This window comes from Desmodus rotundus, chromosome 10, assembly GCF_022682495.2.
Source record: "Desmodus rotundus isolate HL8 chromosome 10, HLdesRot8A.1, whole genome shotgun sequence".
Taxonomy (NCBI): Eukaryota; Metazoa; Chordata; class Mammalia; order Chiroptera; family Phyllostomidae; genus Desmodus; species Desmodus rotundus.
The window spans coordinates 57,163,641-57,185,202 of record NC_071396.1 but is presented as its reverse complement, the minus strand read 5'-3'; the positions used below and the strand labels follow the sequence as shown (position 1 = coordinate 57,185,202).

Sequence of the window (21,562 nt, the reverse complement as noted above, 5' to 3'; positions counted from 1 at the left end):
ATAGACTCCAGTTAAGATGTGGAGCTTTCCACAAAAATAACTGAAACTTGGTGGGGAAAGGGGGGTGTCAAGGTATTTTTTCTTTATGTATTGCATAGTCCTTGTAGATATTTGGTTACTTCCTTCAACCTTTACTGCTATAAGGATCACAGATAAAGGAAGTAATGGCTCTACCTTTTAAGTGAGAGCACAGGCAATACTTAGTACTATGTCTGCTTCAGAGACTTTGCCCTGGCCAGAAGTGTCAGCCAGCCTTTCCTGCTAAGTGGTACATATGAGGTGCAATGATGGGCAAGAGGCTTAAAGTCTTCTGCTTTGTGCTAAGAAACTTAGAATCATTAGTCCTGGGTTGAGCCTAGAAGACAGCACTCAGGAGCAGCACCCTGGAACTGTGTATTTAAACCAAGAAAGACCACCATTCTCCAGGTCTCTTCCTTGGCCTCTGGGTGTGTGCACTATCTGAGCAGTAGTTGTTTACCAGGCCCTCACATGTGAAGGCACTGCTGGATGTGGGGATCCAGGGATGGAGAAGACTGCCTTCAAGGAGAGCTTGCCTCTTCCTCTGCTCCCAGTTGGGAGATAGGCAGATAAACAGGTAGTTATGATTTAGTATGTTAAAAGGGTGCCTTGGGACCCAGATGCTCTGGGGGCTTAGGGACTGGTGTCCAGGAAAACTGGCTCTTAAAACAGCTCCCAGATGAGCAGACTCCTGAGTACAAAGGAAGAGGAATGGGAAGTTCAGCTGAGACAGGGCATTTGGGGGTGGAAATTAGGCATATTCTGGAGAAATGTTGCAAGGTTACACTGGATAACTAACTCCCTTGTATGGTCACCTGGAGCACCTGGGCAGGCAACCTGGGCTTCAGTTTTTTTGTGTACCCACTCAGGCCTCCAGTCTTGGTGAATTCATGCTCTCAGGCCCTGCTCTCACATCCCAGCTGGCCTTAGAAAACTCTGGTTTCTGTGATGTCCAGCTGCTCCCCAAATCTGACCCTTCATAGTGTTGCTCTTTCTCATTTCAGTTCTTGGGAACTTCTCTGAAGTTTGTAAGGGAATGAAAACAAGTAAAACATCCTGCCCAATTATTTTTGACACATTGAATCCTCCTTAGGCATTGCATGTACAAGCTGTTTAGTATTACTGCTGATAGTGTTCTCTTCCTTGCTATGCTACTCTTGTATTGTATTTATACTGCCCTATACAATGATTATGTCTTCTTGCCTACAGAGAGCAAATCTCTAGAAGGCAAGGCCAGCCATCTGTTATTTTTTTGTACTGCCCTTCATATCCTGTAAATGCTGGCATTCCTGTTTTAGCACAGGCATGTAGACTTAAGTTATAAAATCCTAGTATAAACATCATTCCTTCAATTAACAGTGAAACAAGATAACACTAAATACAAATGTATTTTTTAAAATTAGATTTGATTGCAAGATTGCTCCCAGCCCTCCAGTATTGGAGGAAAGGGAAATATGATAAAATTCAACTGAGCTTTTATTTTTCCTAGTGTTGAAAGCCCTGTAAACTATAACATGGAAGTAGTTCAATGTGAACTTCAGAATACATGTTCCCTACCAGAGACCCTTCAGTCTGTTAAAGCAGTGGCTCTTGAACATTCCAGAGTACAAACTGCTTCAGCAAGACAAGAATTTCCACAAGCCCCGCTCTCTTCCCCAAGCCATCTGTGTCCCAGATGTGGGCTCCTCTTTTGGCAGATTCCACTCTGGGTTGGTCATAGCTTTGCCCCACCCACAGTATTTCTGCTTGTACTTTTTTTTTCCCGCCCCCCTACCATGAAAGGTAACCCTTACTCAGATCCTTTATGACAGGGGTATCAAACTCATTTTCACTGGGGGCCACATCAGCCTCGCGGTTGCCTTCAAAGGGCTGAATGTAATTTTAGGACTCTATAAATGTAACTACTCCGTAACAGTTAAGCGAGAGTTTGGTGCTGCCACAGGGTAGAAACAAGGTGGAGGGCCAGATTCAGCCCATGGGCCTTGTATTTGCCACCTGTGCTTTATGACATCTGTATTTTGGTCAATGTCTGTCCTCCATTCAATTTACATTTACCATTTAAAGACATTTTGAACATTAACCAAATAAAACACATACTGAATTGAGTATAGACCATGTCTTTGTCAAGTTCACTTCAAACTTAGCATGTCTAATTGAAAAACAATTCCCTTCCAAAAAATTTCTGGCTCTATTTCAGGATTCCCTGTCCTAAGACCATTTTGGTTGTATTAGACATAAACCTAGGTGACTTCCTTGGCATTTTCCTCATTTCCTATATCCTTCTCAGCCCAGTCCATCACTTAATGTTGTCTATCTTTACTTCAGACCCTAAAATGCCTCCATTTCCTCTCACTTTCACCACTACTCTAGTGCAGTCATACTTGCCTGAAGCTTACAGCACCCTCTTCACTGCTATAGCAATGAAGTACTCCCTCACTACCCACGGCAGGCAGGATGATGATGTGTCAGTATGAACACTACTGCATAAAAATCTCCAAAAAGGTGGCCTTATTGTTGCTCTGGCTTAAGGGCCTTGCCGTGGTCTGCCAGGTCCCATGAGAACTGGCCATATACCTCCAGATTTTTGTTTTTTCCTGCAATAAGGCTTCACATATGCTGTTCTTCCAGGAAAATTCTTTCAGTCTCTTTGCCTCCTTCAGATCCAGGTTCAGTCAATTCATGAGGAATCTTTCCCTGATTCTCCCAACTAAGCTGGTTACCCTTAAAATACAGTTAACATATCTTTATCACAGTAGTGTTTTACTTTTGCATTTCATGTGATTTCATGTGTAGTGTCTGTTCTTGCCCTTGATATTTATATAATGAATGAAGATTAATATGACTGATTGGTAGTAATGGAGCTTAAGAGTTCTATTCATGGCATGATCAGAAACCAAATATTAGAGAAGAGCTTCTTGACTCTGTAGAAGGAGGAGAGGAATTAGGTTTCTGTAAAATATTTGGGTACCTCCTTAATGTGCTTCTCTCACTAGATTTTTTTATTGTAATGAAAGTGTCTGTCTCTATCCCCTGAACCCTCAAAGTGTCCTTTTGAAGGCCTCTAGTAATTTTTCCTACTGAGTTTACTCCCTAGAAGTGATAGTTTTAAATGGAACAACAGAGTAGTAGCCTATTTTGTAATATCACTGAAGTAAAAATCTTACTTGGAGAATACAAGTTATGCCTTATTCAATTGGCCATGTATTTCAAGTTGAATAAATTCCATTGTCTCAGAAAAAAAGGAGTAACTGCATAGACTAGCATAAATAGAAACAGAGCTCAGTTAAGAGGGTTGTGATTTAATAGTGGAGTTCCTTTTGGGGATGGCAGCAGAAGTGGAGATACTCTGGTAGGTGGGTGTCTTCCTGTTCAGTACATTGCTCTCAGGCTTCTGTGCTGTCAAAAGGCCAACAAAAGCGGGTGTGGCCCTCCTGACTCTTGTCCCACCTCTCCCTATTGAACTCCCTAAGGCTCCGTATTAAGCCCTATTGAGCCTAGGATTGTAGAGTTTCAGCTGCCCCAGGCAGTGAAGGAGAATGTAATGGAAACTGGTGGAAGGAAGGGTTGAGTGTCTTGGACTGGGGGGAGGTCAAGATGGTACCTGTCAGTGAAGGTAGCATTTGACCTGAAGGGAGTGAAAAAAAGTAGCTACAGATGGACCCTGGTGCTCTGGGAGTATAGAACCTAGATTTAAGGCTTTAGGATTATTCTGAAACATAGTTGAATTGAATAGCAAATTGAAAGGCAGTTGAAGGTGCTCTGGGTGACTTAAATGAGAACTGAATAATAAAAACAAGGCAAAGTCTGCTTAAAAATTAAAAGTAAGATTCTGGCTTCCTTGTCTAAATGCCTATTGTGCCTTCAAATGTAGTGATCGTCCTGACCAATTGCTAAATTCTGTTTTCTAGTCTCATCTTGTATCAATTTCTAGAACACCAGCACTACCCTGAACTCCACCCCCCCTCCCCACCCCCCCACCCCCGGGCCAAATGACTATAATTCCATAGAAATGGCTTTTGTCAAAGCCATGAGCTCATGCTGTTCTTCCTTGCCATACTGGCGGTCTTTCCACTCCTGCCCCCCTACCCAGAATGAGCTGCCTGCCTTCTTTGAGGCTTGGGTTCCCTACTCTAGGTACTTTCAGAATTGATTGTATGGCTGTATTTTTGACTCCGTCACCGTCTTGTTACCTGTATTTGGTTTCTGTACCATCTGATTGTGGAGTTTCCGAACATCTCCAAGTTTCATCTTTCTTGTTTTCTTATAGGTGGAACATGTTTGCTGTTGTTTGAAATTATGACTTTGGTTTTGTAAAAGGGTGCAGCCAAGAGGGGGGGCCCAAATAGGGATTTGCAATGGGGTCCAGAACTCAAGGTGTCCAGGAAATATTAGAAAAATATATATAGGATGTCCTCACCCCCACAAGCTTGAGCTGGGGGAAGGGACACATGGAGCTCGGCCATTCAGAGCTGTTTTGTACAGCAACAGCTGTGCAGCTAACCTCTGGCATGGTCATTTAACATATCTATAACCTTAAACTGGTTTCATAGATATTTTAAATACCTGTGGCCATGCTTTGAGCCAGGGAAATGAGAGTGACTTTCACCCAAGATGTAACTGGGAAGCAACTTCTCCTGGTTACAGAGCCTGCGTGAGAGCTTGGACCTATGCCATGGGGCCACACCTGTCCAGACTTACTATGTGGCAGCCCAGTAAAGGTGGAAGAATATGGGAATTAGGTGTAACTGATTGTAGGAGGAGTTGGAAATGGGGCTGCAGAGGAAGACTGGCGCCGGGATTTAAACCCAGGCGTGGCAGCCATAGGGAGAGAAGACCACGCGGTTTTGGAGGAGAAGAGGGAGGACCATGCGGTCTTGGTGGAGTAGGGGGAGAGAACCACATTGCTTTGGCAGAGTGGGGACCCCGTGGCGGCGACACAGCTGATGGTGCCGGGAGCCTGAATCACACAGACTTCTACTTCTTTTCCTGAGATACGGTACCCCAGACTGGTCAGAGGGAGAAGGAAGGACTGTGTGCACCTGTGGGTATTCTAAAGGACTTCAGTATTTTAATGATGTTAAGTCATTACTCTAAGTTTATTTATATAACTTTTAAGTAAATAATTCCTTTCCTTTTCACCAGTCTCTGGCATTGAGAGACATCTTTCCCCTGGCAGCAGGCAAGGCGAACCTAGTAGGTGTTTGGGGGGGGACCCCCAGAGAGAAAGGGGTGATCCTTTCCGTAATAGTATATTGTTTATGCCCCCCCCAGGTCTGTTCTGTAATAGTTTTAATTCTGAATTTTACAAAACATTATTCAGTGATATTTCTCTTGCCTCTTCCCTGGGCTTAGAACTTTGAAGCCATTTTTATTTTTAACTCCAGCCAGTCTGTCACAACTCCCCTCCCTCCCCTTTTTCCTCTTTCTTGTAGTATTTACATTTGCTAATCCTTGACTACACTTTAGCCCCCGTCCCAAAGGACACGTTAAACATCCTTAAATGATCCCATGTGTAGCATTAAGTTATCTTAACCTTCGTGCTTCCCTAGATGAGATGACACAGGTAAAATGTTTAGCATTGCCCTGGCTGCATGGCTCAGTTGGTTGGAGTGTTGTTATAGGAACCCAGACGTTGCTGGTTCGATTCCCTATCAGGGCACATGCCTTGGTTGCGGGTTAGACCCCCAATTGGGGCACATATGGGAGGCAGCCAGTTGATGTTTGTCTTTCACATCGATGTTTCGTTTCTCTCTCTCCCTTTTCTATAGAATCAATCAATAAAACTTTTTTTTTTTTAACGTTTAGCCTAGAGACACACACATAGCGAGTATTCAAGAGAAGCAATTGGTGATGAGAGCTTACATACGTCAAAGTTGGTCTGAGTTTAGGCCTCTGTGTAGCTAGTCTTGCTTTGCTTATGCTGTTTCCTATGCCCATCAAGCAAACCTATCTTTTAGTCAGCATAACTTCCATCCTTCCGCCTCCAGGTTTGGAGGTAATATTGAGAGTTGTTTATTATTCCTCTTAATGATATTTTGTGGCTCTCTCTTGCTCTTCTAGAGTCATTGTGCAATGTCTTTTTGCCAGTTGGCATTGGCTGGATGATATTTGTTGAAAATTCTACTCGTATTCGGACTTTTCCGTTTTTATGATAACCTCCTCTGGGATGGGAATCCAAATTGATATTCATATTATTTCTCCCTTTCTCAAAACGATGTTAAAAGAAGTTACCTTTTTTTAATCAAAATTGTAACAATTTTTTATTTGCCCCACTCCTGCCTTTTAGAAAGTATATGTGAGGTGTTTCTAACCTCAGATTTCTTAGTGGCAAGACTAAACAGTCTTATTTGCCCTCCAATCAGAGGCTGATTATTATAGGTAACCAGAGATGATTATCAAGCCTTAATCTGGAATAAACTTGCCTAAACATTCATCCAGACCGGTAGGAGGGGCAGAGACTGGCAGCCGGGGCCGAAAGGACTTGCGTTGCCGTTGCGGGACTGAGACTGGCGGAGTGTGGGACAAATGGGGCAGGCAGTCTGACAGCTGGCAGACCCTGCGGCCCTACAGTCGCACACAGATAAACCGGACTAACGGCAGGGAGCAAAGCGGACCTCACAACCCAGGGCTCCAGCAGGGAAATAAAGCCTCAAACCTCTGAGTGAAAACACCCGTGGGGGTTGAGGCGGAAGTGGGAGAAACTCCCAGCCTCACAGGAGAGGTCATTGGAGAGACCCACAGGAGCCTAGAGTGTGCACAAGCCCACCCACTCGGGAACCAGCACCAGAGGGGCCCAATTTGATTGTGCGTAGCAGAGGGAGTGATTGAGATCCCGTGAAGAGTGGAGCGGGCGCCATTGCTCCCTCTCGGCCTCTCCCCCACGTACAGCGTCACATTGCAGCGACCAGTGTTACCCCGTCCGGGGGGAACACCTAAAGCTCCGCCCCTTTAAGTAACAGAAGCACCAAGACAAAAAAAAAAAAATGGCCCAAATGATAGAACAGATCAAAACTCCAGAAAAAATACAACTAAGCAATGAAGACATAGACAACCTATCAGATGCACCGTTCAAAACACACCGTTCAAAACAGTAACCAGGAAGCTCACAGAACTGGTTGAATTTGGTCGAAAACTAGATGAAAAAATGAAGGCTATGCTAAGAGAGACAAAGGAAAATGTACAGGGAACCAATAGTGATGTGAAGGAAACCGGGACTCAAACCAATGGTGTGGACCAGAAGGAAGAAAGAAACATCCAACCAGAAAAGAGTGAAGAAACAAGAATTTGGTAAAATGAGGAGAGGCTTAGGAACCTCCAGGACATCTTGAAACGTTCCGACATCCGAATTACAGGGGTGCCAGAAGGAGAAGAGGAAGAACAAAAAATTGAAAACTCATTTGAACAAATAATGAAGGAGAACTTCCCCAGTCTGGCAAGGGAAATAGACTTCCAGGAAGTCCAGGAAGCTCAGAGAGTCCCAAAGAAGCTGGACCCAAGGAGGAACACACCAAGGCACATCATAATTACATTAGCCAAGATTAAGCAGAAGGTGAGAATCTTAGAAGCAGCAAGAGAAAAGGACACAGTTACCTATAAAGGAGTTCCCATAAGACTGTCAGCTGATTTCTCCAAAGAGACCTTACAGGCAAGAAGGGGCTGGCAAGAAGTATTCCAAGTCGTGAAAGCCAAGGACCTACATCCAATATTACTCTATCCAGCAAAGCTATCATTTAGAATGGAAGGGCACATAAAGTGCTTCTCAGATAAGGTCAAGTTAAAGAAGTTCATCATCACCAAGCCCTTATTATATGAAATGTTAAAGGGATTTATCCAAGAAAAAGAAGATCAAAAATAGGAACAGTAAAAATGACAGCAAACTCACAGTTATTAACAACCACACCTAAAACAAAAACAAAGCAAACTAAGCAAACAACTAGAACAGGAACAGAACCACAGAAATGGAGATCACATGGAGGGTTATCAACAGGGGAGTGGGAGGGGGAGAGATGGGAGAAAGGTACAGAGAATAAGTAGCATAAATGGTAGGTAGAAAATAGACAGGGGGAGGGTAAGAATAGCGTAGGAAATGTAGAAGCCAAAGAAATTATAAGTATGACCCATGGACATGAACTATATGGGAGGGAGGGGGTGAGCAGGATGGAGTGGAGTGACGGGGGGGGGAATGGGACAACTGTGATAGCATAATCAATAAATACATTAAAAAAAAAAAGAACAAAGGGGAGTCTCCTTCCATAAAAACATTAGGTAGCTGTTCTGGAGTGTTTGGGGTTTTTTTTGTTTGTTTGTTTTGTCTCTGTTCCACTATAACTTGCTTCAGGCTCACTTGGGCCTCTGTCTCACTAATAACCTATCCAGTGATGTTTATTTTTGCTGGTGTTTTAACACTTACCTGCAGTGAAACACTGCATTTTCATTGAACAAGTTTATTGCACGGTTTGCTACTTTTTCTCAGAGTGATATTTCTCAATAAAACTGCATTTTTCCCCCATTTCCCAAGCGTTTCCTTGACTAGTGAAGTAAGAATACCCTCTCTTCCCTCCTCTTCCTCTGAAGAGAGCTTTTCGGCTGTCATCTGTTGCTGTTCCCTCTGAAGGTCTTGAAAAGGTCCTTGGTGGTTAGCTCAGTGTTGTGGGAATCTACCAACTCCTCCACATCATCATCGTCATCATCTATCTCTGAAGCAAGTACGCTTCGCAACAGACTCAGGCCACAATTTCTTCCAGGCTAATTGCATGGTTCTCAAAGACACATCCCCGCCAACGCACACACACAAACACTTTATCTGTGAGCCTCAAGCAAGTGAGGATATTAAAATGTTCCTTGCAGACCTCCCTGAGCATTAAATTAGTTTCAGAGGTCACTTCAAAACACCCTTGAAACAGTGTTGTTGTGTAGTTTCTTAAAGTTAGAAATGACCTGCTGGTCCATGGGCTTGGTTGAGAGGAGTTGTGTTAGGTGGCAAGAACCTAACAGTGATGAAACTGTACGCCTCCACCAATTTGGCCTCCAAGCCTGGAGGGTGGACAGGAGTGTTGTCCATTATAAGAAGTGCCCTGAGTGGCAGTTGTGTTTCACAGAGGTATTTCTTCACACTTCGGGCAAACACTTCGTGAATCCACTCAATAAGAAGTTACCTGGCCCTGGCCCGTAACCCAAAGGTCACTGGCTTGAGTCCTGGTCAAGGCACATATGTAGGTTGCAGGTTCAGTCCCCGGTCCATGCATGTACGGGAAGCAAGCAATTGATGTTTCTGTCTCCCATGGATGTTTCTCTCTCTCCCTTCCTATTTCTCTAAAAACAAAATGAAAAAAATGTTCTGGGATGAGGATTTTTAAAAATTTGCCTGGTTACCCATTCTTTGCTATTGGCTCTCCATATCATATTTAACTTTTTTTTCATGACATCCTTTTTCTTGAAAGCTTGTGGATTTTCGGAATGGTAGACAAGTAGAGGCTTCAATTTAAAGTCCCCACTCAGATTCCCATACAACGTCAGCCTGCCCTTCATTGGCTTGTGTCCTGGCATTGACTTCTCCTGTGTGATGTAGGTCCTCTTTGGTATTTTATTCCAGAAGAGGCCTGTTTCATCACATTTGAACGTTTGTTGGGGAACAAATTCCCTCAGCTTCTATGTGTTTTTGAAATTCTGTCACAGAATCATCAGCGGCTACTTTGTTAGAACTGGCAGCTTCCCCATGCCTCAACTACACTATGAATGTCTCTTCTTTTCTTAAATTTATTGAACCACACCCCCTAGTAGCCTTAAACGAATCACTTTTTCCAGTACTCATTCCAGGGGTGTCTTTCAGGAGGTCAGCATGCGGCATCTTCGCTTTTTCACATGTCATTGCCTCTGAAGTGTTATCACCAGCTACCTGCTTTTCATTTATCCAAATCAACAATTTTTCTATCTCTTCAATTGCTTATGCATTGTTTGGTGAGCACTTTCACACTCTTTAGTAACAGCACTCTTGATGTCCTCTTTTAAGTTTTCAAATTGTGCTAATTGTCGATTTCAATATGCCATATTTGGTGTCCAGATCAGACACATGAACACTTCTATCATACTTTGCAATTATTTCTTTATTTATGCACTCTCGTTCTCACAACTTTCCTTTTTACTTTCCTGCTATTACTAACCTTTTTAGGGCCTATGGTGACTTATGCATGTATTTAATAATAAGCAGCAACAAAAGCAAAAAACCCCCAAAATATTCACAAAGTAGTTTCCTGAGATGTTAACAACGTGAGATTTAGTGGTAAACTGATTTATACTTACACATTCTCTCCTTTGGGTGTCACCTGAGAGATGTGTGACTGATCATACAGGTATCAGCATGAAAGGTTTGCAGGTCAAGAACCAAAGTTTTTTCCAACAACCGACACATTTTTTCCATCAACAGCTTGGCTGAGGAGACATTTGAGAACCAAGGTTTGATTGTATTTTAATTGGAGGTGGTGAAGAGCGGACAGGGCAACATGAAAGTCATCTTTTTCGTTAAGATTTAGCTGTTCACATGTATGTAAAGTACAGCATAGAGAATATATAGTCAGTAATAGTGTAATAACTATGTATGGTTTCAAGTGGATACTGGAAGTTTTGGCACTTGGGGGGGGCACATTTTGTAAAGTAATTTCAAAAAGAAAGACCTAGCTCTTCACAAGTAGACAGGTTAAAAACAACAAGCAAGTAAAAATGTTAATGGATTATAGAAAATCAATTGGTTTAAGTGGCCTGGTATTTTCATGCACTGACACTTGGTAATTCTGGCTTTGCCACTGTGACCACTTAATTGATTTGTGACCTTGGATATGATTAACACCTGGTTCAGTTTTTTAAGATTTTATTTTTAGAGGGGGGAAGGGAGGGAGAGAAACATCAATGTGTTTGCCTGTCACGTGCCCCACCCCCATCCCCGGGACCTGGCCCTAAACCTAGGCATGTACCCTGACTGGGAATTGAACCAGCGACCCTTTGGTTCACAGCCCATGCTCAATCCACTGAGCTACACCAGGCGGGGCTGGGGCTACACTGTTATCTTTATGGATTCCCCAAAACTGCTTTCCAGGCTTTGATACTGCAGTTCCCTATAGAGCCTCACCTCCACTTGTCTAGTCATTGTATGTTTCTGATCACCACGCAAAATTGTTTTACTTCCAGGTATCCAGACTTTTAAATGGTGCACTGACGCTGACCTTACTATCCCTTCCCTGCTCTTCTCATTTTACCCACACCAGTGGTTTGTTCCTCATTTCCCACCCCCTACATACCCCTTTGTATTCTCTGTCAGGCCTTTTCTGCCCTTGTTAACCCTGGCCAGCCCATACCCTTGAGTAGGATTTTCCCTGACCTTTCACCTGCTTGGGGTTTCCTTGTTGTGTCTGCCTGTATGGCCAGCTGACTTCCCTGCCTCAGAGAAGCAGGCTAATGGAGGGAAATTCTATATTTTGATTTATTACACAAGAAACACACTGAAGAGAAAGAATCAATTATAATCATATTAAATATTGTGAGGGTTTGTACCCCCAAATGTCTGTTCTTCCAAGGAACTCATTCTAAGGCACCCTGATGAAATTTGGTTTGATAGCAGAAGAAAGAAAATGTGTTCAGAACATACCTTATTTTAGACAGGTTTTAGAAGATACTTATTTATAACCAGATTAATAGATGTTATTAAAATGTTCATTTCTAAGGAACAGGGGTCAACAACTTTTTCTTTCTGCTCTGCCTGCTTCATTTTCTCCTGTAGAAATAAGTGGTCTATGCATTAGTGAACTGTTTTCTAGTTAGAAATTTGTAACATTTTTATGATTTAAAAAGAAATCCATGAAGATGATGATGGAAATGGGTAACAGAAAAGAAAAACTGCCAGTGGAAATTTTTAACAACTCTGATGGTTGGGCAGCTTCTTGTGACAAAGGTTGTGTACAACCTTTGTTTTTTTTTTTTTGTTTTGTTTTTTTTTTTTTAGTTTTTTCCCTAGAAACAAGTGTCCCATTCTTTTTTTTTAAGATTTTATTTATTTTAGAGAGAGGGGAAGGGAAGGAGAAAGAGAGAAGTATCAGTGTGTGGTTGCCTCTCAAGCACCCCTCACTAGCGACCTGGCCCACAACCAGGCGTATGCCCTGACTGAGAATCAAAATGGCAGCCCTTTGATTCGCAGGCCCATGCTCAGTCTACTGGACTACACCAGCCAGGGCCAAGTGTCCCATTCTTTATCCTGGAGAACATTACGTACAAAAAACATAGCTCTTAACTGTTACCAGTTTAAAGCCATCAATGTCCTGGTGAAACCAAATGTGGAATTTCCTTGGGTTGGCTATTAGATACCATTTGCAACAACCCCCAAATGTTAGCAAGCCCTAAATGAAAATGTGGAGGGAACAGAATACCAGATTGTGTGCTGATGCTGTGTGACTGCTGTAGTGGGGACTTACAGGACTTCCCTTGTGTGTCCTCAGGTAGTTGCTGGGATTACTGTAACTGGGGTTTGCAGATAAGGAAGAGGCTCCTCCCCTGCCCAAAAGGGTCAGTCAGCCTGACCAGATGGCCAGAGAGATAAGCCTGCAGCCTGTGTGAGCAGAAAGGCAAAAAGAAACAAACATGAAATCTGTCGTGCAGGATTAGAGGCTTATGTATTGGTTGTTTGCTTTCTTTCCAATATTATTAAATATTTGGTATACCAATGAACCATACTAAACCAAGTTACGGATATATATCCCTTTTCCCCTTCTCAATATTAGTGGTTTTCTTGAAGAATTCTTGAAATATTCTTGAAGAATTCTTTGCAAAGCTTCTCAGACTTTTTTTTATCTCTCTCTTAGTTTGCTCTTCTTTCCTTCTTTGGATTTGAAATTCTGATCTCAAGCCCCAAGTATGGTACCAAACCTTGGGGTGAGACTCTTAACCTTGGTCAAAGGCAGTCCCTGGGGAGGAAGATGGGGCTCTGTGAGACTCCCCAGATAACAGTTTGGAATATAAACTCATATCTGGCTTTTTTGCAGATATCGTGGGGGGTTTGGTTTTTGTTTTTTAATTTTTGGTTTGTGGTAACCCTGCTTTGAGCAAGTCTGTTGACGTCATTTTTCTAACATCATTTGCTCACATCATGTCTGTTACATTTTAGTAATTCTCCCAATATTTCCAATTTTTAAATGATTCTTATATTTGTTATAGTGATCTGTAATCACTGATCTTTGTTAATATTGCAATTGTTTGGGGTGGGACACCTCAAAACGTGCCCATATAAAAGGGTAAATGTAATCAATAAATGTGTGTGTTCTTACTGCTGCAGCAACCCCCCTTCCCCTCTTTTCCCTCTCCTTTTGAAATCAGGCCAGTTAGTAACTGAACAGTGGCCTCTTAAATGTTCAAGTGAAAGGAAGTGTCACGTGTCTCTTTCTTTCAATCAAAAGCTACAAATGATTAAGCTCAGTGAGGAAGGCATGTCTGAAAGCTCAGCCTCTTGGACTAGTTAGTTAGCCAAGTTCTAAATGCAATGAAAAAGTTCTTGAAGATTAAAAGTGATACTCCAGTGAACACATGAATGATAAGAAGATAAAACAGCCTTATTATTGTTGGGGAGAAAGTTTTAGTGGTCTGGATAGAGGGTCAAACCAACTGCAGCATTCAGACAGACAGAGCCTAATGCAGAACAGTCCTGAGAAGGCTAAGAGACGCCAGGAAGCTGCAGAAGAAACTTCGAAAGCTAGCAGAGCTTAGTCAGTGAGGTTCAAGGAAAGAAGCCATCTCCATAACCTGAAAGTGCAAGGTGAAGCAGCAAGTGCTGATGTATGTAGAAGCTTCATCAAGTTATGTAGAAGATTTAGCTAAGATAATGAAGGTGGCTACACTAAACAGATTTTCAGTGTAGATGAAACAGCCTCACATTAGAAGACGCTAAAAGAAGTCAGTGCTTGGCTTTAAAGCTTCAAAGGACAGCCTGACTGTTCTTAGGGGTTTATGCAGCTGATGACATACTCACCATTGTAAAAATCCTAGGGCCCTTAAGAATTATGTTAACCTACTCTCGCTTGCTCTATAAATGGGGGAGGGGGGGTTGGGGGAGCCTGGATGACAGCACATCTCTTTATAATATGGTGTACTGAATACTTTAAGCCCACTGTTAATACCTACTGTTCAGAAAAAAGATGCCTTTCTAAATGGTACTGCTCATTGACAGTGCACCCAGTCACCCAAGAGATGTACAACGAGATTAATGCTGTTTTCATGCTTGCTAACCCAGTAACCCATTCTGCAGTGCGTGGATCAAGTAATTTTAACTTTCAAGTCTTACTATTTAAGAAATATTTTGTAAGGCTGTAGCTGCCATAGATAGTGATTCCCCTGATGAATCTGAGAAAAGTAAACTGAAAATTTTCGGGAAAGGAGTTAAAGTTACAGATTCCATTAAGAACATCTGTGATTCATGGGAAGAGGGCCAAATACCAGCATTTAACAGGAGCTTGGAAGAAGTTCATTCCAACCCTCATAGATGACTTTGAGGGGCATCAAGACTCCAGTTGAGGAAGTAACTATAAATGTGGTGGAAACAGCAAGAGAACTAGAATGACAAGTGGACCCTGAAGATGTGACTGAATTCTTCAATCTCATGTTAAAACTTAAATGGATGAGGAGTTGCTTCTTATGAATCAGCAAGGAAACTTGTTTCTTGAGGTGGAATATACTCCTGGTGAAGCTGCTGGGAAGAGTGCTGAAATGACAACAAAGGATTTAGAATATTACATAAACTTAGTTGATAAAGCAATAGCAGGGTTTGAAAGGACTGACTCCAATTTGGAAAGAAGTTCTGTGAGTAAAATGCTATCAGACAGTATTTTGTGCTACAGAGAAATCTTTGTGAAAGGAATAATCAATGCAGCAAATTTCATTTTTGTTCTATTTTAAGAAATTGCCACAACCTCCTCAACCTTCAGCAACTACCATCCTTATCAGTCATCAGGGATCAACATTGAGGCAACATCATCAGCAAAATGATGATGACTCACTGAAGGCTCAGATGATGATTTTCTTTCAGCATTAAAGTAGTTTTAATTAAGGTGTTGTGCCCTGGCTGGTGTGGCTTCATGGGTTGAGGGCCAGCATGCGAACCAAAAGGTTGCTGGTTCAATTCCTGGTCAGGGCACATGCCTAGGTTGTGGGCCAGGTTCCTGGTTGGGGCATGTGCAGGAGGCAACTGATGGATGTTTCTCTCCCTCTCTTTCTCCCTCCCTTCCCTTCTCTCTAAAAATAAATAAAATCTTAAATAATAATAATAATAATTAAGGTGTTGTATTTACATTTTTTGGATATAATGCTATCATATATTTCTAGATTACAGTGTAGTGAAAACATAACTTTTATGCTCACTGGGGAACCATAAAATTGGTTTATTGTGGTATTTGTTGTGTTGTGATGTTTTGGAACCAGACACGCACTATCTCTGAGATATGCTGATAGGAAGAACCAAAAAACCTTGATGTGCTAGAAGCCTAAAGGAAACAGGCTTTGTACAACTCCCCTTATTGTTATACTGCCTTCTAACGAGCATGAATGGGAGCTTAATAGACAAGTGCTGGGGGACTAAGGTACAGTGTGTTTAGAGACCAGCCATGGGTATGAGGCTTTGGCACTGAGACACCTTGAACCTCGAAGTAGGTGATGGGGCCTAGTTTAAGTGCCTAGTAAACTGCCTCGAGCCTTGGCTGGTTCCCACAGTTTTCTAAAGCCACAGAAAATGCCACTTTCAGTAATAGGTCACGTTATCTAATCCTGCTCTATGGAGCAGTAGTCAGGTTTAATATTTCCTTTCAGTTTGTGGTCTTTGGTGCAACACCTCTTGATGAAAGAAGACAGTTGACAGCCAAGCATCTGGAAACAGCAGAGTAGTGTAGCTTAATTACCTAACCTACTCTCTGTGACCTCATTACCTCTGTATTCTGTCCCGTTATTTATGAATCTCTGTGTTTTGGGGCACATTAGAATGATAGCCAACATTTACTAACTACTGTATTTTATTCACTGTCCTGAGCATTTTACTCATTCAGGACATAGAACTCTTATCCCTATATTCCTATCCCAACAGAGAAGTTACATGACTTGCCTGAGGTCACACAGGTAATAGCAGACAGCAAAACCAGAGTAAAAATTTAGGTAGTCTGGGATCAGAATTCATTATTAAGTCACTCCCCTATAGGCAGAACTATCAGCCTCATCCTTCAGGAAGCTAGGTAATTAAAGAGGAAACTAAAAAGTAGCTTTTCTGAGACTCATTCTTAACTGTTTGGTTTTTCCAAACTACAGAAGAATAACACCAGGCTGTTTTGAACCTACTTCTTTACCTAGTTGTTTAATGTAGAAACACATTTTCCCCAGTTCTGCTGAAGGCAGGAGTTGGATGTTAACTTTGTTGCCTGTAGCCTCCTGCTCTGGCTGTTTCAGTGTCTGCTGATAATAATGGATGAGGATTTGATGCCCTTTTTGAGGGCACTCATTCAATGCTGAATTCTGGATTCTAGCGAAGAACACAAGACTTCTATTGAGGATTCCAGTTCTCTGAGGAGGAGTGCTCCTTTAACAGTCTTTAGATGTCATTCATGTTGGGGTCCAGATTTAAGGACTCTACTTTTCTGAAAGCCACTCATTTTCTGAAGTCACTGAGTCAGGTTCTGGGGACTGAGAGGTAATTAAAACAGGAGCCCTGTCTTGATAAGTAAAATAGACCCTGGTGCGGCCACTTGTGGAAGACGATTAAGCAAAGGGTGAAGGGTATGGAGAGCTACCTGAAAGATTTTCTGGAAAAAGCTGGTTCTAAGAACTTCAAAGTCAAGTATTATTCATGCACTACTTCAATATTTGATAATAATTCTCTACTTGGCACTGGAGTTACAGTGGGGAATAAGACTGCCTTCATGGAGATTATTATAAGAGGGAGAAGACAGATAAAATAACACATAAAAATATTGAGTAGTGGTATGTGCTCTGAAGAAAAATAAGGCAGAATAAAGGTCTAGGGGACAAATGAGGGGTGTGCTACTTTAAAGTGATCACCTCTCTGAGGATGTGGTATTTGAGCAGACACCTGAAGGAACTAGGGTGGAGCTGAGCAACTTGGAGCATTAACCCAGTGGTTTTCAACTAGTGTACTGCAAAAAATTTTAAAACATGCAGTACCTGACTATTTTGTCAGCAGCACTGACCTTTCTTCCCTTAGATTGTCAAATAAAAAATGACAACAGCTAAAACAATAATAACTATCTGGTGTGAATTAATCAAAATTATACCTTTTTTTTTTGTCAGATTGGCAACAAGTATAATATATTTTTGGTGTGCTGCAGAATTTTAGTAATTAGTTTATGTGTGCCATAAGATGAAAAAGATTGAAAATCACTTCATTAATCCAAATTCATCCCACATCCTAGCAGGACAGTGAATTTTCTCAGACTACTTACTCCCAGGGGCAGGATGGCCCTGCCAAGCTTTTTACCTAACTTTTTGATCCAGAATTCTAATGACTGATACTGCTTTCTGTATTAGCCTGTAGATGGTATGGAAATAGCCAGCAGGAAGGCTCAGGGCGTAGTTCTCTTGGAGCAGTTAGATGTTTGTGCCTCAGAAAGTGATTCACCTTGGTGTTTCTATCTTCCTTACAATGCTTTCTTCTTTCTTCTTTTAGTTTGAAGGATGACCTCTAGGAAGAAAGTGTTGCTGAAAGTTATCATCCTGGGAGATTCTGGGTAAGTGTTCCTCGTAAATTTGAGCTAACAAATTGGCTTGGATTTAAAAGCTTCACCTCCTTGGAACCCGTGCCCTCCATGCTGACATTTGCCACTTCTCTAATTGTGGAGACATTAGGGCCCTATATCTCCCTGCTATCTTGGCACAGCAGAAATTTGAATTATTCCTTTTTATACTGTATAACCCCATGTTCTCTGATTTTTGGCATGATTTGGTGAATAGGGTGGTGAATAGGGAAATTATTACTCAGCTAGTAATAATTTCATGGAATTCCTCTTTTCCAAGCTGGTTAGACTAGGAACTCCTGTTTATGTAGACTTGTTGCTATTGGCATTGTGCCTGCCACATACAGGTTTGGGGTATGTTGTGCAGTATTCTCCCACTGCTATGCCTGTTTTAGGCCTATATTTGAAAGAGCCTGGGACTAGTCTGATCCAAGATCTTCCACTAACTTACTCTTTAGTAGCTGATAAGATTCTGTGGGTGGCTTTTTAGATTTGGTTTCTGAGGTGACCTATGAAAGTTTAGAGCTACTGGAGCCTACATATTTTAAAAAATAAATAATAATAATAAATGTAGGTATCCTCCCTATTCCAAAGATACCTGCTCTTCCTTTAAAAAGGCAGCATTTTTTCTACCCTGGCTGTTTTTTAAATCACCGGAGGAGCCTTTTAAAACAGTATTTCCCCAGACTAGTGGGCTCAACTTAGTTGGCAGTACTCACTCTCATTTTTTCTTACTCTTTCTCTCCTCCCTCCCTTTCTCTTATACTCATACACACCCACTTTCTGGAGATTCTGGTGTGCTGTCAGAATTGAAAGGTATTGCTTTTAGGCCTGTGTTACCAAGACCTGCTGGAAAAGAATTATGAGGCCTTTGTTCAGTTATAGATTTCTCAACTGCTTCTCTGGAAATTCTGATTCAGGTGGCCTGTGTTGGAGAACACTGCTTAGGCATATGAAAATGAGTATACTCCTTTGTGGGAAGGAAGGTGATGTTATTGGCTATGAGGAAGCCTTTTTTATATTCAGCTTACCCAGAACTAAACTTATCACCAGGAAAATCACACATTGTCTCTTGCTTAATTTTATTACCGAAAAACATCTCTTGGAGAGCATACTTTTGAGGTAGATTCTGGTATGGTGGAATATCGGTGCTTTTTCTGTTTTAACTTTGAAGCAGTGGGTTGGCTGAATTTTTTATATATCTCTCGAAGCCAATGGCTTTCTCTTGCTATTTGTTTCTTGGACTGAATAGCAACCACTAAATGGAGAGACCCCCAAGACAGCAGAGATATTTTTGAAAAGCATTTGCTGTCATTTTTCTGGAAGGGAAAAAAGAAATTCTACCTACTGAGTTTCCCATACCAAAACTTACAAGCATTTTTTAACATCTGGTCCATATATGTATTCTGTGTTTTTATCCCAAGAGTGGAAAGTACAACCTCAAATGAGAAACACTGGGAATTTTGCTGTTGGCCCTTTGTTGTGAACCCAGTTCCTTGTTCCTCACAACAGGCATGTCCCTTCAGAGTTGCAAGTACCAGAATCAGTTTCACTCCCTTCTTAGTTGCTTTATACTTGTGGTTTTTCTCCAATTTCAGAGTTGGTAAGACATCACTCATGAACCAGTATGTGAACAAGAAATTCAGTAATCAATACAAAGCCACAATAGGAGCAGACTTTCTGACAAAGGAGGTGATGGTGGATGACAGACTAGTTACAATGCAGGTAAGCACACATCTCAACTTGGCCAACCAAGCCTTGTTAGCTCATTGAGTCCTAACCCTTTTTTTCATGTTTACGCCTTTTCCCTCCCTCTTTGCAAACCTCACTTTTATTTTCATGGATGGTTGGCTACAGGTAAAATTGACAGATAAAATACGAGACATCAAATCAAGTATGTTTCAAATATAGTGTGAGACACACTAAAAATTTAAATGGACTTTCTGTTTTCTGTTTGTTTTGTTGTGTTTGCTAAATTTAGCAACCCTACAGGTCCCTTCTTGTGTCTCCAGAATGTCTAACTTTTAATTTTCTTAATATCCTCACCTAGTGCTTTAGGCCAAAAAAATAAAAAATAGAAAAAAAATCTTTGTGTCTCTCCTAAGTTCTTACAGCAGTCATTAAATAGTTCCAGTATTTTTCTGGCTTTTCTAATGTAGCCTATCTGTAGCCACCAAAGTTGTGTTTCTATTAAGCCAGTCTTCTCCACACACCCCCACCCCCCGCCCCATGTGTCAGCTTAATTTTTCAGGGGCTTCCGTTTCAACAGGATAAAATACAGATTCCTTATATAGCTTTTTGAAAGCCTTCACTTCCTGGCTACAAAATATTCTTCACTCCTGCCAAGTCTTCCAAATAATGTGCATATGACTGTGCTTCCAGTGAGGCCCCTTTGTCACATATGCACCTTCCATATTAAAATGATGTCCCTGGGTGACTGTGTCTCTAGATACAAATACAATTCTTATTCCATTGTAGTCCTAGCAAGCACCAGATTTACTGAAATGCTTAAATGATACAGATTACTGGTAGAAGTTTTTACACGTGTTGGTCTCCTGCTGTGACATCCTACCAGAGGGAAATGACCTGACACTTTCTTGACTCACACATTCAGGACACAGTTATTCTGGATCTCCCTTCCTGACCCTCCCCCACACATGCACATAGAAATAGTTCAAAATATAACTAACATTTAAAAAAGCCAAGCTTGAGAAAATGACATTTCCAGATTACAGGAAAGAAAAGGGAACTGAATGCTAGTGATAAACTCAGGGGCTCCTGCCATGGTGATTTGCAAATTTATAACAAGTACTTGAGTTTTACCAGTTTGCAGAGGCAGGAGATGTGACTGCACAAGGTGGGGGGGCTAGAACTGAGAATCCCCTTGGATACACATGCACACACACATACTTGTCTAGGATTTTGGAAAGATGTGAAAAAAGCAAGACCAAATACCTCAACCAAAGAAAGTGGCAAAGTTTGTGTGTGAAGTATAGGCTTGGGGCTTTGCATCCTTTTTGGAGAACCTCAGTCCCACTATGTTCATATGTGTATTCTGAATTTATACTCTGCACAGAAATCTTTGGAAGAATTTAAAATAAACCATGTCGCTCCTGAAAAAAACAAAAGTAAGTAGGGACACTTATAACCCATGGGCAGAAGATGAGCTCATAGCCACCTAAGGAAGTAATGTACTACAAGATATGATCACAATGACCAGAGACTTTTGAAAAAGGAATAGAAGCCATAATGAAAAGAGATACTATTAAAAAATGAGGATATGGGAACCTTAGCACTTCAAGAGGTGAAAAGAGTAAACTGTAAGAGGTGAGCAGATTACCTTGAAGAAAACTCCAAATTGCAGAATACCAAAAAGCAAAAAATCATGAGAGCAACTAGAGAGAAAAGGCAGATTACTTACAAAGGAACAATAGTTAAATGGATGAGTTCTCAGCAGCAATAGAAGACAGAAAGGAATGGAATACCTTAGAAGTATTAGAGGTGAAGTACCACCTGAAGATTTTACATGTGTATGCTGCTTCCTGTACTAGGAGAAATAGACCTGGAGAAGCAAGCTGTGGTTTTGATAGTCATATGGGCTGATTCAGAAGTCAGAGCCTGGCCCCTTCAGGATTGGGGGCCATTATACTTAGACCCCTACATACCTACATACACTGCTAATCTGGGATCCTGGAGTGCTGTACCTTCATAGTAAATACCATCTGGAGAATGGCAGGGCACTGAGTGGAGTCTGGAAACAGCGGGAAAGAGAAAGTGTTCCT

At 41.6% G+C, this 21,562-nt stretch overlaps 1 protein-coding gene across 2 annotated transcripts in view; it reads left to right on the top strand.

The window, feature by feature from the left end:
• RAB7A (RAB7A, member RAS oncogene family) overlaps positions 1-21,562 on the top strand; it is an 86,771-nt gene that overhangs the window by 49,735 nt on the left and 15,474 nt on the right. For both annotated transcript variants that reach the window (XM_024580387.3, XM_045187891.2), the window contains 2 exons: positions 17,714-17,774; positions 19,379-19,505. In XM_024580387.3, the coding sequence (XP_024436155.1) occupies positions 17,722-17,774; positions 19,379-19,505 (180 nt within the window). In that variant the 5' untranslated portion in view covers positions 17,714-17,721. The remainder of the gene's footprint in view (positions 1-17,713; positions 17,775-19,378; positions 19,506-21,562) is intronic.